General features: G+C 39.2%; 1 protein-coding gene across 18 annotated transcripts in view; it reads left to right on the top strand.

Moving 5' to 3' along the window:
- The window catches only part of SLC44A2 (solute carrier family 44 member 2 (CTL2 blood group)), a 119758-nt gene that overhangs the window by 86390 nt on the left and 18735 nt on the right, over positions 1–14633 (top strand). For 11 of the 18 annotated variants that reach the window (XM_087888494.1, XM_034437853.3, XM_087888491.1 and 8 more), the window contains 5 exons: positions 8536–8630; positions 8901–9004; positions 9683–9756; positions 11229–11299; positions 11895–11983. In XM_087888494.1, coding sequence (XP_087744620.1) covers positions 8536–8630; positions 8901–9004; positions 9683–9756; positions 11229–11299; positions 11895–11983 — 433 coding nt within the window. The remainder of the gene's footprint in view (positions 1–8535; positions 8631–8900; positions 9005–9682; positions 9757–11228; positions 11300–11894; positions 11984–14633) is intronic. The other 7 variants (XR_015732792.1, XR_015732791.1, XR_015732790.1 and 4 more) reach the window with 1 other exon arrangement.

Genomic DNA, 14633 nt, shown 5'->3' with positions numbered 1-14633 from the left:
TTCCCTTGGATGAAAAGTGCTGCAGTTTTCTTTGTGAGAGCATAGTCAACATGACGATGTTGTTTTGAGACTACATCACAGGTAGTTTCAAAAACTTTGAAAGTCTGAAGAGGCTTCTGCAAAAGCATAGTCCTACAAAGAAATCTCTCCTGGGCCTGGCAAGTCACTACCTCAGAATTACAGGGTTCTATGTGTGTTGCGACCATTTTTGGGGAAATGAGCCTTAAACATTTGAAAAATTGTACTGGTTACCCCATTGTACGTAGAAAGAAAAATTTTGGTATGTGAGCCTACTAACAAATAGTGCATGCAAGGAAAAAAAATGAGGCAGATGGTGACTCATCTTGGGGTTATACTGGAGTAGGGGTTTGCAACCTTAAACACTCAAAGAGCTATTTGGACCCATTTCCCACAGAAAAGAAAACACTGGGAGCCACAAAATCCCTCCCATGCCTCACTATTTCTTGCGCAGCCACAAAACTAGCATATGTAGTTGAATTAAACATTGTTTTCTTCTGAAACTTTTCTTTTCTTGGATTTATCCATGGTTGGCCTGCCGCAGGTTGAAATGCTCAATAAATTGCGTGCCAGCGGGTGTTGCACATTGGCGGTTGTGACGCATATTTTAAGTGACAGGGAACCGCAGCAGAGGGGTGAAAGAGCCACATACGGCTCCAGAGCCGCAGGTTGCTGACCCCTGTACTGGAGGCTCCGAATATCAGATAGAACCTTGTCAGACTGTTACACCATAAAAATGAGAATTACAGACTTCCGGTTTCCTTGTCTTCGGCGACGGCGGCGCTCTTTGAAGCTCCGCCAGCCCCGCCGCCTGTAGAGCCGCTTCGCGATCGAGAAGCGGCTCGAAAACTTCAAAATCCTGAGGATTGTTGGAGGAGAGATAGCAGGGCACAGGTCGAGCCCCTGTAACCCCCCAGGGAATCGTTTCTGGGGAGGAAACAGGCGCGGCTCCCTTCCAACCTGCTGAGACTCCGGGCGGCGTGGGACGATTCTGCTCCTGCAGAACAAGCCGGCTGCAGGAAACTTAAAGCGAAAGAACCAGCTTTAATAAACAGCGAAACTACCTGAATCCTGAAATTTGGAAACGCAAGTATTAGCACTTTGTTGACTTTTCAATCTGAGACAATGCGAATGAGTGAAAGTGCTTTGAAAAAACATGGCGCCTAGCTTCAGAGTTAACGAGCCAGCGAGTGTGGATTGGTGAAGTTATTTTGTTTTGCTACAAAGTTTCCAAGTTGCTACTAAGCTGTCTTGCTTGTTATAAGAGAAATAACTGGGAAATTTTTTTCCCTTTTCAATATTGGACTCTGCTTTATTTTAACCCTTGTTTGACCAAATCTGGGGGACTTTTTTAGAAGTCTTTGTGCAGGAGGGAAAGGAAAAGGAACTTCCCTCTTTAGAAAAACTAGATCACGAGCCAGGATGGCTTCAAAGAAGCAGGAAGGGAAGGCATTAGGGGGGGGATCCCCCACACACAAACAGCAAACGCAACTTCCCCCTGATCAACAGCTACAAACTCAGAAAAAAGAATTTGATGTGGGAGATTTAAAAGAATTTATTTCTAAAACTCTGGATGACAAATTTCAAAAATGTCAACAGGAGATAGATGATAAATTTCAAAAATCACATCAGGAACTTATGCAGGAAATTAATGAAGTCAAAGACATGGTGAAACAGAATCAAAATAAGGTGACCAAAAAAATAGCAGAAGTGGCGTCTGGCCTGGCAGAATTTATTGGGAAAGTTGATTATAAAGTTGAAGAATTCAAATCAGAAGTTAATGTCAAGATGAAAGACAATGACTATAAAATTGATGAAGTTGATAATAAAATGCAGAGAATTGATGATGAGATTGTTATGATACAATTCCGGGCGATGGAATTCGCCATACGGCTTCGGGGAATTCGAGAGGAGGAGAGACAGGATTTGAGACAAGTTTGTTCTGAAGCCTTGGCCAAGATTCTACAAGTTAATCCTGATGTGGTATTTCACAAAATAGATAAAACCTATAGAGTGAACTCTTGGGTGGCCAGACAAAGACAACTGCCTAGAGATGTGGTCATATACTTTACAGAAAGAGGAATTAGAAATGATATCCTGCAAAAATCTTTTTATACTTCTGTACAAGTGGGGGGTTCACGACTTCAAATTTTTAAAGAATTACCTCCTAAAATGCTGAAAGCCAGAAAAGAATTTGGTTTTCTTGTTAAGGAACTGAGAAATTTACAGATACCCTTCCGGTGGGACGCACCAGCTGGGTTAATTTTTAGATACAAGGGAGAAGGGTATCGGTTGAATACCGTGGAGAAGGCACAACACTTTTACACTACTATTCTTAAGGAAAGAACACCATCTCCACGTACATCCACAGTTTTGGAGATTAAAGAGAGTGAAGAGAGGCAATTGCAAGAACAGTCCAAGCAGGAATTAGAAGTAGTGCAAGGTGCAGAAGGAGGTTTTCTGAGTGAGCCCTTGTTGGATTCTTCTCCAATTTTGGATTTGATTCAGTTGACAGAAGTTAAAGATCAACGTATAACTAGAGCCCAATCCAAGCTACTTAAACAAAAGCAACAACAGCAACAGGAAAGACAAGACAAGAAGGCAGTTAAGAGTATCGTACAAGAGAGTGGAGCTATGGGAGGAGCGAGATCGAAGCTCTCGGATGAACTTCAAACATTTTGCTCTGTGCTCCAGAAAGAGGCTGATGACCTTTAAGTGTCTATCCTGGAATGTCAATGGGTTGAATTCAGCACAGAAAAGGAAGAAATTATTTACATATTTGAAACAATTTAATAATGATATAATATGTTTACAAGAAACGCATATCACAACTCAAGATCAAAAATATTTGATAAATTCAAAACTAGGAGCACATTATATATCTTCAACTTCGCAGAAAAAGAATGGTGTGGTTATTTATGTAAATAAAAAATTAACAGCGAAAGTTATAGAAGCAGATCAAGATGGTAGGTTTGTAGCAATTGAATTGCTCACAGCAAATGGTCAAATTCTTTTGATTGGAATTTATGCTCCCAACCAACAACAGGATTATTTTTACAAGATGTTACATACTAAAATATTGCAATGGGACTATAGATCTATTTTAATTATGGGAGACTGGAATGGAGTAATTGATTCTAAACTAGATAAAAAGAGCCTGGCAAAGTCTAGAATTAGATTACCACAGACTTTTTTTGATATGAAAGAAGATATGGAATTAAAAGATGTTTGGAGAATACATAATCCAAATGAATTGGACTATACTTTTTTTTCGGATAGACATAGATCTTTTTCTAGGATTGATTTTATCCTGTTGTCAAATGATCTACTTGTTAAGACAAAAAGAACAAAGATTTTTCCAAGAACTCTGACTGACCATAGCCCTGTATGGATAGAAATTGAGATGGATAAGGTTGAGAGACGTTCTTGGAGATTAAATGAGAACTTGTTTAGATATGAAAAAAATACAATAGAACTTAAAAAGCACTTGAAAGAATTTTTTGAAATAAATTTGAATAAAGGTACCCCAATTGAAATTGTTTGGGATGCAAGTAAAGCTTATATGAGAGGGGTACTCATCTACATGAACTCTAAACATAGACTGCTCCGACAAAAGAAAAGATCTGAGTTGGAAATGGAAATAAAGAATAAAGAACAGTTACTTATTAAAAATCCAACAGATGAAAGAATACGAAGTGCTATAAAACTTTTGAAAGACCAATTTCAAATGCTTATGGCGGAACAAGTTGCAACAAGTTTACAATATGCGAAGCATAATACATTTTGCAACGCTAACAAACCGGGCAGATGGTTGGCTTACATATTGAGGAAAAAACAAAGTATACGGACTATTGATAGTATTGATATTGGAGGGAAAGAAATCTTTCAACAAAACTAATTAAAGAAGCTTTTGTGGACTATTATACTAAACTATATGCCAAAGAAGAGGTGCAGAATGGACTTATAGAAAAATATTTAAAGGATAAGAGAGTTACAAAAATTACTGATCAACAAAAGGAAAGAATGAATTATCCTATAACAGAGGAGGAGATAACAGCAGCAATTAAACAGCTAAAAACAGCCAAAGCTCCTGGCACGGATGGTTTGACTGCAGTGTATTACAAAACTTTACAAGCTGAAATGGTGGGACAACTTAGAGATTTATTTTGCAATATTCAACAAGGGGGTAAAATACCCCCATCCTGGACAACTGCTTATATATCTTTGATACCAAAAGAACAAGTTGGTCCTAAAAAACCAGAGAACTACAGACCAATATCTCTTTTGAACACAGACTATAAAATTTATGCGAAGGTATTAGCCAACAGGTTGATGCCAGTAATCCAAAAGGTGATTCATGCGGACCAAGCGGGATTTATTGAGGGCAGATATATGAAGGACAATGTAAGGCAAGTAATAGACTTATTGGAATATCTTGATAAGAATAAACAGATTTCTGCAGTGCTGGTTTTTTTGGATGCGGAGAAGGCCTTTGATAGAGTGGATTGGAATTTTCTACTAAAGACTTTAAAAAAGATGGGCTTTGGGGACCAATTTATACAGGCGATCTCAGCAATTTATCAAGAGCAAAAAGCACAGATTATTATTAATGGAAGTTTGACGACAGAGTTTAAAATTGAAAAAGGAACAAGACAGGGATGTCCGTTGTCCCCACTTTTATTTATTTTAACATTGGAAGTCTTGCTAAATATAATACGGGACTCAAAAACTTTGAAAGGCATAATGATAAGGCAAGAGGATTATAGAATAAAGGCATTTGCAGATGATCTGGTGGTTACCCTATCACAACCAATGGAATCAATAATCTTGATGAACGACATTATACAAGACTATGGTAGAGTTTCAGGTTTTAGAGTGAACTCAAAAAAGACTAAAATGATAGTCAAAAATATGACACAAGATCGTAAACATGAGTTTGAAAGGAGGGCAGGTTTTGAAATTGTACCTAAGGTAAAATATCTTGGAGTTCAGGTTGCAGAATCAAACATGAAATTGTTTCAAAATAACTATGAGGTGTTGTGGCGAGAGGTTCAGAAAGACATGGAGACTTGGAAAAAGCTGCAACTGTCTTTACTTGGAAGAATAGCAGCAGTTAAGATGAACATTTTGCCAAGATTTCTGTTTTTGTTTCAAATGATTCCGGTGCTTAAAAGTGATAAACAACTGAAAGTTTGGCAAACTGGACTTAATAAGTTTGTCTGGAACGAGAAAAAGCCGAGAGTGAAATTGAAAATTATGCAAGATGTTCCAGAAAGAGGAGGCCTTAAACTTCCAAACCTACAGTTATATTATGATGCAGCAGCTTTAACTTTAACAAGTGATTGGTTTGGAAGTAAAAAGGCTGGAATATTGAATGCAGAAAGTTTTGATCTTGAATTTGGATGGCATGCTTACCTATTTTATGATGATAAAGTTGATAAAGTATTTAAAAGTCATATACTTAGAGACTCTTTGATGAGAGTTTGGAAGAAGCACCGACTCAAATGGGATTATAAAATACCGCTATGGCTGGATCTTGGTCATACCTTGTGGAATACAAATATAATGTCACTCGGGGGGGTTTTATACAAAGAGGTTCTTTTTACAGATGCGGGCAGATGGCAGTTGAAGACATTGCAGACACTGTTGGACGAAGGGATTAATTTAACCTGGTTACAATATAATCAATTACAATTGAGATGGAAAGAGGACCAAAAAACTGGTATTATGTTGCATGAGGAAGAATTGGTTAGACATATAAGAGAGAAAGGTCCAATGCATATTAAAAGGCTTTACAATGTTTTGCTAGAAAGGGATTCAGAAACGGAATTAGTTAAAGATTGTATGATTAAGTGGGCACAAAATTTTGAAGAACCAGTGATGTTGGAAACATGGGAAAAAATCTGGGTTCAGAATGTTAAATTTACACAGTCGCAGAATTTGAGGGAAAATTTTTATAAAATGTTTTATAGATGGCATCTAGATCCTAAAAAGTTGTCATGTATGTACCCTAATGTTCAGCCAAAATGTTGGAGATGTGAATGTTTGGATGCTACGTATTATCATGTTTGGTGGACCTGTAGGAAAGTTAAGGCTTTTTGGATAAAAATATGGTGGGTCATGCAGAATGTTTTGAAGAAAAAAATTCAATTTTCTCCACAATTGTTTTTATTGGGTATAGTTAAGGGTTTTACACGGGGTGAAATAAAATTAATATTGTATATGATAACAGCAGCAAGATTGTTGATAGGTAAATATTGGAAGAATGAAGCTTTGCCTACTATTGAGGAATGGACTTTGAAGATGGCCAGTTTTGCAGAGATGGCGAAGATTTCAGCATATTTAAAAGATTGTTCACAAGAGACTTATGAATGGGAATGGAAAAGGTGGATAGAATATGTTCAGAACAAATACCAAACTAGAAAGTACCAAATAGCTTTTATTTGAAAATAATGTATTAGAAATATTTTAATGTAAAGAGATAAAGAGGGAAAATTATATAGGGGGAGGGATGGGTTCAGGTATATATATCAGTATTATTAGTTATGAGTATATAATAGGGAAGTCTGGGGGGGAGGGCTAGGGAGGGCTAGGGAGGACGGGAAGTCTGGGGAGGGAGGTGGGGGGGTGAAAAAAAGGGGTGAAAATGTAATTGTAAAACTTTTGCAATTAAAAAAAAATGAGAATTACAAAGTTTAATAAAAACTTTTTTCAAAAAAGCACTGAATTCAACTTGATATTAACTCAAATTTGTTTTTGTGACCATAAAATGCTTGTAAATTACTATTTGAAGGTTCAGCATTAAATGTAAGAATGTAAATGCGTGTCTTAATACCGAGAATTACTATTTAACCCCAGTTTTGCATAACAGTTTCTTCAAAATGGTGCAGTTATAGTCATTATTGACTTTAGGCATCCATTTGAGCATACTTTCTATGTCATCTTGTTTTGCTTTGGATAGTGTGTGTACCTGTAACTCTTGTCAGGCACAGGCAATGTAACAGATGCGGCAGGCGGTGTTGGCGAAGCAGGTTTTCTGCAAATACTCCTCGTCTTCTTTTTAAAGGCATGGATGGTGACCATGTTCCAATTTTCCACAGCGAAGGTTGTCTTGAACCTTATTGTTGAATGGGTCTGGGTGAATTTTAGTTGTGAAACTTTACCATACGGCACATTACTGTACTGAAACTGCTTTGAACACATGGAGTGGCAATTTTATGTTCCTCGCAAAGGTCACAAAGATCTTTTTTGGGTACGTGGAATGTCAGGTTAAATTCATAGTTGAATACAGTTTGATAGTAAGAGAGTTTGGTTCAGTTCCTGTTTCGCTGCTTTTTTCTTTTTACAGCTTGTACATGTTGCTTACATTCAGTGAAGATTTGAGGTACTCTTTTTTAGTTCTAGTACAACAATAATATGACTCTACCCTCGGAAATGAATTAATATGGTCAATTTCTGTTTGTCTGGCTGTAGCAAAGAATTGCTTATGAGGCTGTTTCCCCCTCTTATCTGTAGGTGGGGTATCTGTTACTAAAGCTCTCTGGCTATGGTCGTTGTACAATGGCTTTGGACTGATAGTCAATGTTCCTAGATAAAAATCCTTGCAAACACGAATTGCCCTGATTCACTGAATTCAGAAATCAGTGCCCTGAAACATGTATATTTGAGTGTGACTCATAGCCATAATTATTACTAGAATCAAAATGCAGGGCTCCAGGCCTGCATTTTTTTATTTTTTTATTTTTGCTTTAATTTATATGTCGCCCTTCTCCGGAGACTCAGGGCGGCTTACAATGCGTTAAGCAATAGCCTTCATACTTTTGTATATTTATACAAAGTCAGCTTATTGCCCCCACAATCTGGGTCCTCATTTCACCTACCTTTGAAAGGATGGAAGGCTGAGCCAACCTTGAGCATTGCATTGCAATAGTGTTAGTGAATGGTATAGTCTTAAAGCACAGACTACTCACTCTGGAACATACTCAGATCCACTCGGTTCATATAAGTCTGAACTTGCTACCATATTGTGGAAAAGAAACTTTATTTTGGTATTCACATGTCCAGAAATGGAGACAATGATAGACGCTGCAGGCTCCATCCTTGCTCCATCATATGGGAGCAGCCAAGCACGATAATTGGCTGCTGCAAATAGAACCCTGTAGTTCTGAGTTTTTGTGTGATAGTGTTGATAGAACCTTGTAATTTTGCTATTTGTGGCAAATCTATTTAGAAATTTTACAAAATAAGTTGTTAAAAAATTAAGTCATGGTAGATAGGACCATGTCACACTCTTAACTCATTTTCGACAAAAATGTCAGTCAGAACCCTGTAATTCTGAGGTAGCAAAGTGCAGCTTGAGAAGACTCAGTCCTGTGTTCTTCAGTATAGTAGCTCCCACAGCCAGAAGAGACTCCAGTGAAGAACTATGTTATCCTCCCTCTTTCTTTAAGAAAAAGTATACAGGTGTGTTGCAGCCTTCACCAGTGCAATTTCTCTGCCGCTGTTTTCTCCCTGCAGGTATCACACAGGTTCACTGGCCTTTGGATCCATGATTCTTGCCATTGTCCAGATCATTCGAGTCATTCTGGAGTACTTGGATCATAAACTAAAAGGTATTGACCCTTTCTACTAGCTAAAACTTTCAGGCATTTCTTTTGTAACCCTTCTCCCAAGGGATGGTGCTGTTGTGGTTTGTGGGGTGTTAGATTTTTTACATTTTTATTTTGATCTTTGTTGTGTCATTCTATAGCAGCTTAAGACCTATAGGAATTTTGCACTGCAGGAGCATAATTAAATAAATAATCAGAGGGATACATGACTCTTTCTAATGTGATAGAGAGAATAATAAGAACTTTCTCCTGTCCTGTTTTGCAATCCATTAGCTTCTGAGAATATGTTTGCCAAGTTCCTTTTGACCTGTTTCAAATGCTGCTTCTGGTGCCTGGAGAAGTTCATCAAGTTTTTGAATAGAAATGCATACATTATGGTGAGGAATTCAAGCATCTGTTACTTATTTAGGACATTAATGCAGATTTCTGGATGCTCTGCACAGCAAGGGAACTGTTCTAAATACTTAGCCATACCTTTGGCAGAAGTTGAAAGTTTTCCTTTAGATTCTTCATTACTTGTTAAAACGTTTAAAGCAGACTTGGCTGCCAAATGCACTCATCCTGATCATTTGTGTAGTGTATTTACTTGTCCTGATGATGCCATGTCAATGCTGCAGCAGTTATTCATCATGCTAATTACCCATTCACGTTTATGTATTGATTGTTATTGTGAAGTTGGTTGTGAATCATGAAGTCCTTGGAAATTCCAGGAACTGGATAAGGGGAGAGGCATCTGAAGGAATAGTAGGAGCCCCTTGATACCAGGATTATTAAATAAAGATCTTTTTTTTAAAGCTAGCTGCGCTTGGGGGGGGGCATGATAACAAACAAGATAAGAGGGATCCAGGCAAGTACAATGTATTTTCCTTCTTATTCCCTTCACTTCATATCCCCAAAAGTCATGTAAAAATTGTGTTTGTTTGTTATGTTTTATCATGGCACTAATACTGTCTTAATATCTAAATTTGCCTTTTTCTGGCTCTAAGTAATCATGTCTTTGTAAAAAAAATAATGTTCTTAAATAGATTTTTTTTCCCCTTTGGCAATTTGCCCAGATTGCTATTTACGGTACCAATTTCTGCACTTCTGCCAGGAATGCCTTTTCCTTGCTCATGAGGAACATAATCAGGTGAGGGCCTGGAAGCTTCTTTTGGTTTTATTATTCTGTTTGGAAGAGCTCGGCTAAGTTCTTTATTGTTAGATTTAGTAGCTGAAAACTCCATGATAAACTGGTACAATGATTATCATTTAAATGTGCTGTGGCAGTGGGCATTCTGTGTGGTAGTGCTCACCTTGTGGAACAAACTGGACTCCCAGCTGGGAAAGAGTACAGAAATATGAATACCTGCGTATATGAATGCATCCAAGTTCTCTGGATTGTCACTTGGCAGAATGAGATTGGTGGCATATAAATATAATACATAAATAAATAGTATCATCTCTAATTATGAAAGAACCCCGAAATAGTTTTAAAGGGGACTTGGGTTAATGTCAGGGTTCCAAAAAACACCCCCAATGAAATAAAACTCCAAGGCAATAAATTCCTCAAAGTTTATTAGAGATGTCATGTTGGCACATCTGGGCAAACCCGAATCTGAAAGCTTCCAGGTTTTCCCCACCCAGTTGAAAGTTCACAACCCTGCTCCACACCCACAAGTTCATCACATGATTCAATCCATTCTTCAGACTCAACTGGAGACAATCCCCAGTCACTCCCATCCAGATGCAGGCAAATGTCCTTGACTCCCAGAGCAAGGAATGTTGTTATGGCTATTTTTCCACCTCTCCAACAAAAAAACCCTCCCAATTTTCCAGGCTAAAATATGTGGCAGTTAGGAAGCTAAAAAAAAAAAAAAAATGGCTTCCAAAACTGACACCGCCCCAGAGAAAATTGCCTGGGCATTGAAAAAAGTGACTTATGACCATTTTTCACATTTAACAAGCATTGCAATTGTCAGGTTTCGAAGTCGTTTCAAATAAATTGCATTTCAAACAAAGTCTTTGATGAAAAACTCCCATTTATTAAGCACGACATTCTAACTCCGACTCCATCGCAGCCAACACTGACTTCCAGACCCAAAACCCTCCCTTTCCGTTCCCCACTCCTCTGCACTCATTGGCCATCTTCCAAGTCACTCTACCCCTATCTACTGCTACAGCTCAAAGGAATTTCCCCCCTCCCATCCCATCTCCTAGGGGATATTATCTCCAGGGAAAATAAGTAGGTGAAAAGTCAAACGTCCCTTTCCAGACACATCCGCTTCTCCTTCTTATGTCAGCACTAGAGTAAATGCAGCTTGAAGTGTTGACAGCAGTATTCTCACAGTCACATGATCAAAATTTGGATGCTTGGCAACTATTTATGATGGTTGCAATGTCCGGGGCCATGTGATCACTTTTTGTAACCTTCTGACAAACAGATTCAATGGGGAAGCCAAATTTACTTTACAACCATGTTATTAACTTAACAACTACAGTAATTCACTTAACAACTGTGGCAAAAAAAGGTTGCAAAATAGGGCAAAACTCACAACAGTCTTAGCAATGGAAATTGTGGTCAAGGACTATCTGTAACTGTAATGGTTTCCTCTTTGTATTCAGAGTGGCTGTTTTGGACAAAGTCACTGATTTCCTGTTTTTCCTTGGAAAAATCCTAATTGTGGGAAGTGTTGGTAAGACATTCATGATATTTTGGGTTTTCTCTTAAGTTTGGTTACTATTGGTCTTCTTTTTGGTGCTTCTATGAAGATTTCACTTAGGTTTTAGCATTTGCATTTGAATGAAATCGTATTTGCAATAAAGAATATATTTAAAGCAGGGATCAAAGCCTTTTTTTTTTTGCATAACAGGAATGGAACTCTAATATAGCTGGAGGTAAAGTTTTTACTTTTCCTGAGTATTATTTCTGTACCTTTCCATGTTTTGCTCTACTTCAGTCCTACTTTTGCTCTTCCAAAAATTTCCACTTGCAAGTCACTAGTCATCAGCTTGCCTCAAATTTTAAGATATCAAGAGTTGTAATCCAGTATATGTACAGGACATAAAGCTAAGGAAGACCTTTTCCACCTCTCTTGCATGTTACTACAGCTCATTTTCATAATAGGTAGAAACAAGTACAAAATCTAAACCCCATTTGGGAGGCGGAAAGAAATTGGTTAAAATATGTATGGGTCAAAGTCAAACTCATTTGTAAAAATGATGGGATTTCCAAATTGGAAATAAGATATGGAGAAAATGTGAAATTTAATTATTTTCATTTCTTTTTAGGTATCCTTGCTTTCTTTTTTTTCACCCACAGAATAAAATTGATTCAAGACACAGCACCAACTCTCAATTACTACTGGGTCCCCATTCTGGTTAGTATTTTTAAAAATATGGATGTATTTTTTTTTCTCCAATTGCAGTTGTATTGCTTGGCAGCTGTTTTTTGTTCGTTTAATCTACTTTTATAGTATTGAAGTCTGCCTTGATAGTTGTGTTGCTTGGAGGGGGGTTTGAGAAAGAGTCACTACTACGTTACTGAAGTATTATATGTATTCTGTTATTAATCATTGATTATATTTCATTTCCATCTTATTTCAAAGGAAAAAGTATATAGGTTTTATGCTACCCATGTTATCTTATACTAGCTGTGAGTTAAATTTTGAAGAAAATTAGTTAATACATTGCACTAAGCTGAAATGTGGTTGGCATAGGGTGTTTGTAATCTAATGAGTTTATCCATTGCAGTTTATAAACCATGGTTTAATCTGTTGTGTCAATCCAATTAACTGGTTCCTTCAACCATATTAAAACTAACCTTGACTTAGAATGATCCACGAACAATATGTGTATTTGCATGTAGTTCTCAAATCTTGGAAGAGAGTTCTGATTCCCACCAGAATCAGAACTCTATCTATCTATCTATCTATTAATTAATTAATTAATTAATTAATTAATTAATTAAATTTGCTTTCCGCCCATCTCACCACGAGGTATCTCTGGGTGGTTTATAATGCTAAAAAGAATAAAACTATTCAAATAATAACAATAAAATACTATAAAATCCTAATTCTCCCTAGAGCTGGATCGAGAGCATCCAGAGTGGGCTCTATGTTCTGCATGTAGACTGAGCACGTGATCTTCATTTGCATCTGTGATCACTCCCTCTTCGTCTGGTGATTCCCCAGTTCGGCTCAGTCTTCATCACAGACAGACGTGGTTGAACAAACAGCTTCGCCTTTCATTCTGATGGACTAAGCGTGAGCTTGGAAACAATTGCCTTTATTTGGAGGATCGCTTTGGCGATTAGGCTGCTAGCTGGGCTAGCGGTCTTGTTCCAGCTTCCACTGCCGAGGTCCCCGCCAACCAGGTTTAGCGGTAGGGCCTTTGTAAACCGGCATCCATTAGTGTCGGGGCCCAGGCATTCCCCCTGGAGGGGGAATCAGTAGCTACCCAGTTTGTCTAGGCACAGTTTGTCTAGGTGAGGTGGCAGGAGCATGTGGGAGTGTGATTGGCGCCGCGGCAGCTTCAGCCCTTCGTGGGCCGGCTTCCCTTCATTGCGGGGGCAAATGGCGTCACGCATGCCTTCCACCAGCCAGCAGGCCCAGAAAGGGACAAGAGGGCTTGCCCTACTTCCTCCCCAGGCCAGAAACATGGCGCCGCCAGCCAGAGAGCTTCAGCTAAGGGTACAACAACCAGGAGCCAGGCAGCCGCAAGCGGGGCTCCAAATCAGCCAAAAAAGATGCAAAAAGGCGTCAAAAGGCCTTGGAGAAAGAACTGGCCAAGCTCCAGAAAGCTAAACAGAGCCAGGAGCAAAGCGACCTCCCCCAGAGGAGGAGTGGAATTTTCCTGCCCTCAAAGAGTGGAGCCATTGGATCCCATTAATGATCCAGCTCATTTGCAGCCTGCCACTTGCAGTGCCTGGTTGCCAGATGGCGCCAGGGAGTCGTCCTCCCCCACTTTAGGAGATGTTATGGATAGATTAGCATTTGCAACCCTAGTTTGCCTGCAGCACGTTTTGCAGAGTCACACCTGCATTTCACTTCAGGACCCACTGCTTCATTTACTCTGACTGCAGCGGGGATCCGCCCACAGGAGGAAACTGTGTGCCTGATCATTTGCAGCAACTGATTTCTTAGGCCTAAGACTATGGCTAAACCCAAGGTTTAGCCATAGGCTTACAGCAAAGGAACCAACCTTCTCCAGGGGTTCCACTCCAGCAGCCTCCAGTGTTGCAGCCTGTACTTCAAGAGGCTTGGATGGGGCCTCAGAGTCTTACATCTGTGGCCCATTCAATCAGAAGCGGAGACTCCTCAGCTGAGGAGGAGGAGGATATGATGGCCTTTTCTGAGGATGAAGGGAGGGATTCAGAACCATCCCCCTTCACAGGCCTTTTCAAATTGGATCATTTTAATTGATTCGCAAGGACAAGTCCATTATGAATTTGGAATCTGAAACTGTTCCAGATCCTGCTCCCAGCCCGGGGGGTTCTGGTCATGTGTTCTTTACTGAGCCAGCAGTTGAGCTGGGGTGGTTCCATCACCCAAATTATTTTTAGATGTAGTCAAACATCAATGGAACAACCCTGAGGCAGGGCTTCTGCCTTCCAAAACTGAGCAGAAGCTCTATAATGTGGCTCCAGATCTGGCTGAAATTCTACAAGTACCCACAGTGGACAAGCCGGTGGCAGTATTGACATCGGTTGCTCTGCTTCCAACTGATGCAATGGATTGCCTGAGACCTAATGACAAGAAAGCTGAATTATCATTGCGTAAGTCCCATCAGGTGGCTGCCTAGGTGGTGAAGGCTGCCACTTGAGCTTCATTCTTCAACCGGGTTCCCTGCTCTGGTTTCACAACTGCAGGAATGCATTTCACCGGAAGATTTGAGGATACACCAAGATATTAATAAATTAATAGTTGCTGCTGAATTTTCAGTGGATGCCACATTGAATGCAGCTAAGTTCACTTCATGGTCCATAATATCTTCAATTACTACCTGTCACCTGTTTTGGCTTAAGCACTG

The sequence above is a fragment of the Pantherophis guttatus genome, chromosome 2 (assembly GCF_059756535.1).
Source record: "Pantherophis guttatus breed Tessera chromosome 2, ASM5975653v1, whole genome shotgun sequence".
Classification (NCBI taxonomy): Eukaryota; Metazoa; Chordata; class Lepidosauria; order Squamata; family Colubridae; genus Pantherophis; species Pantherophis guttatus.
Note: the sequence above shows the minus strand (reverse complement) of the source record. Positions and strands in the feature narration are given on the sequence as shown.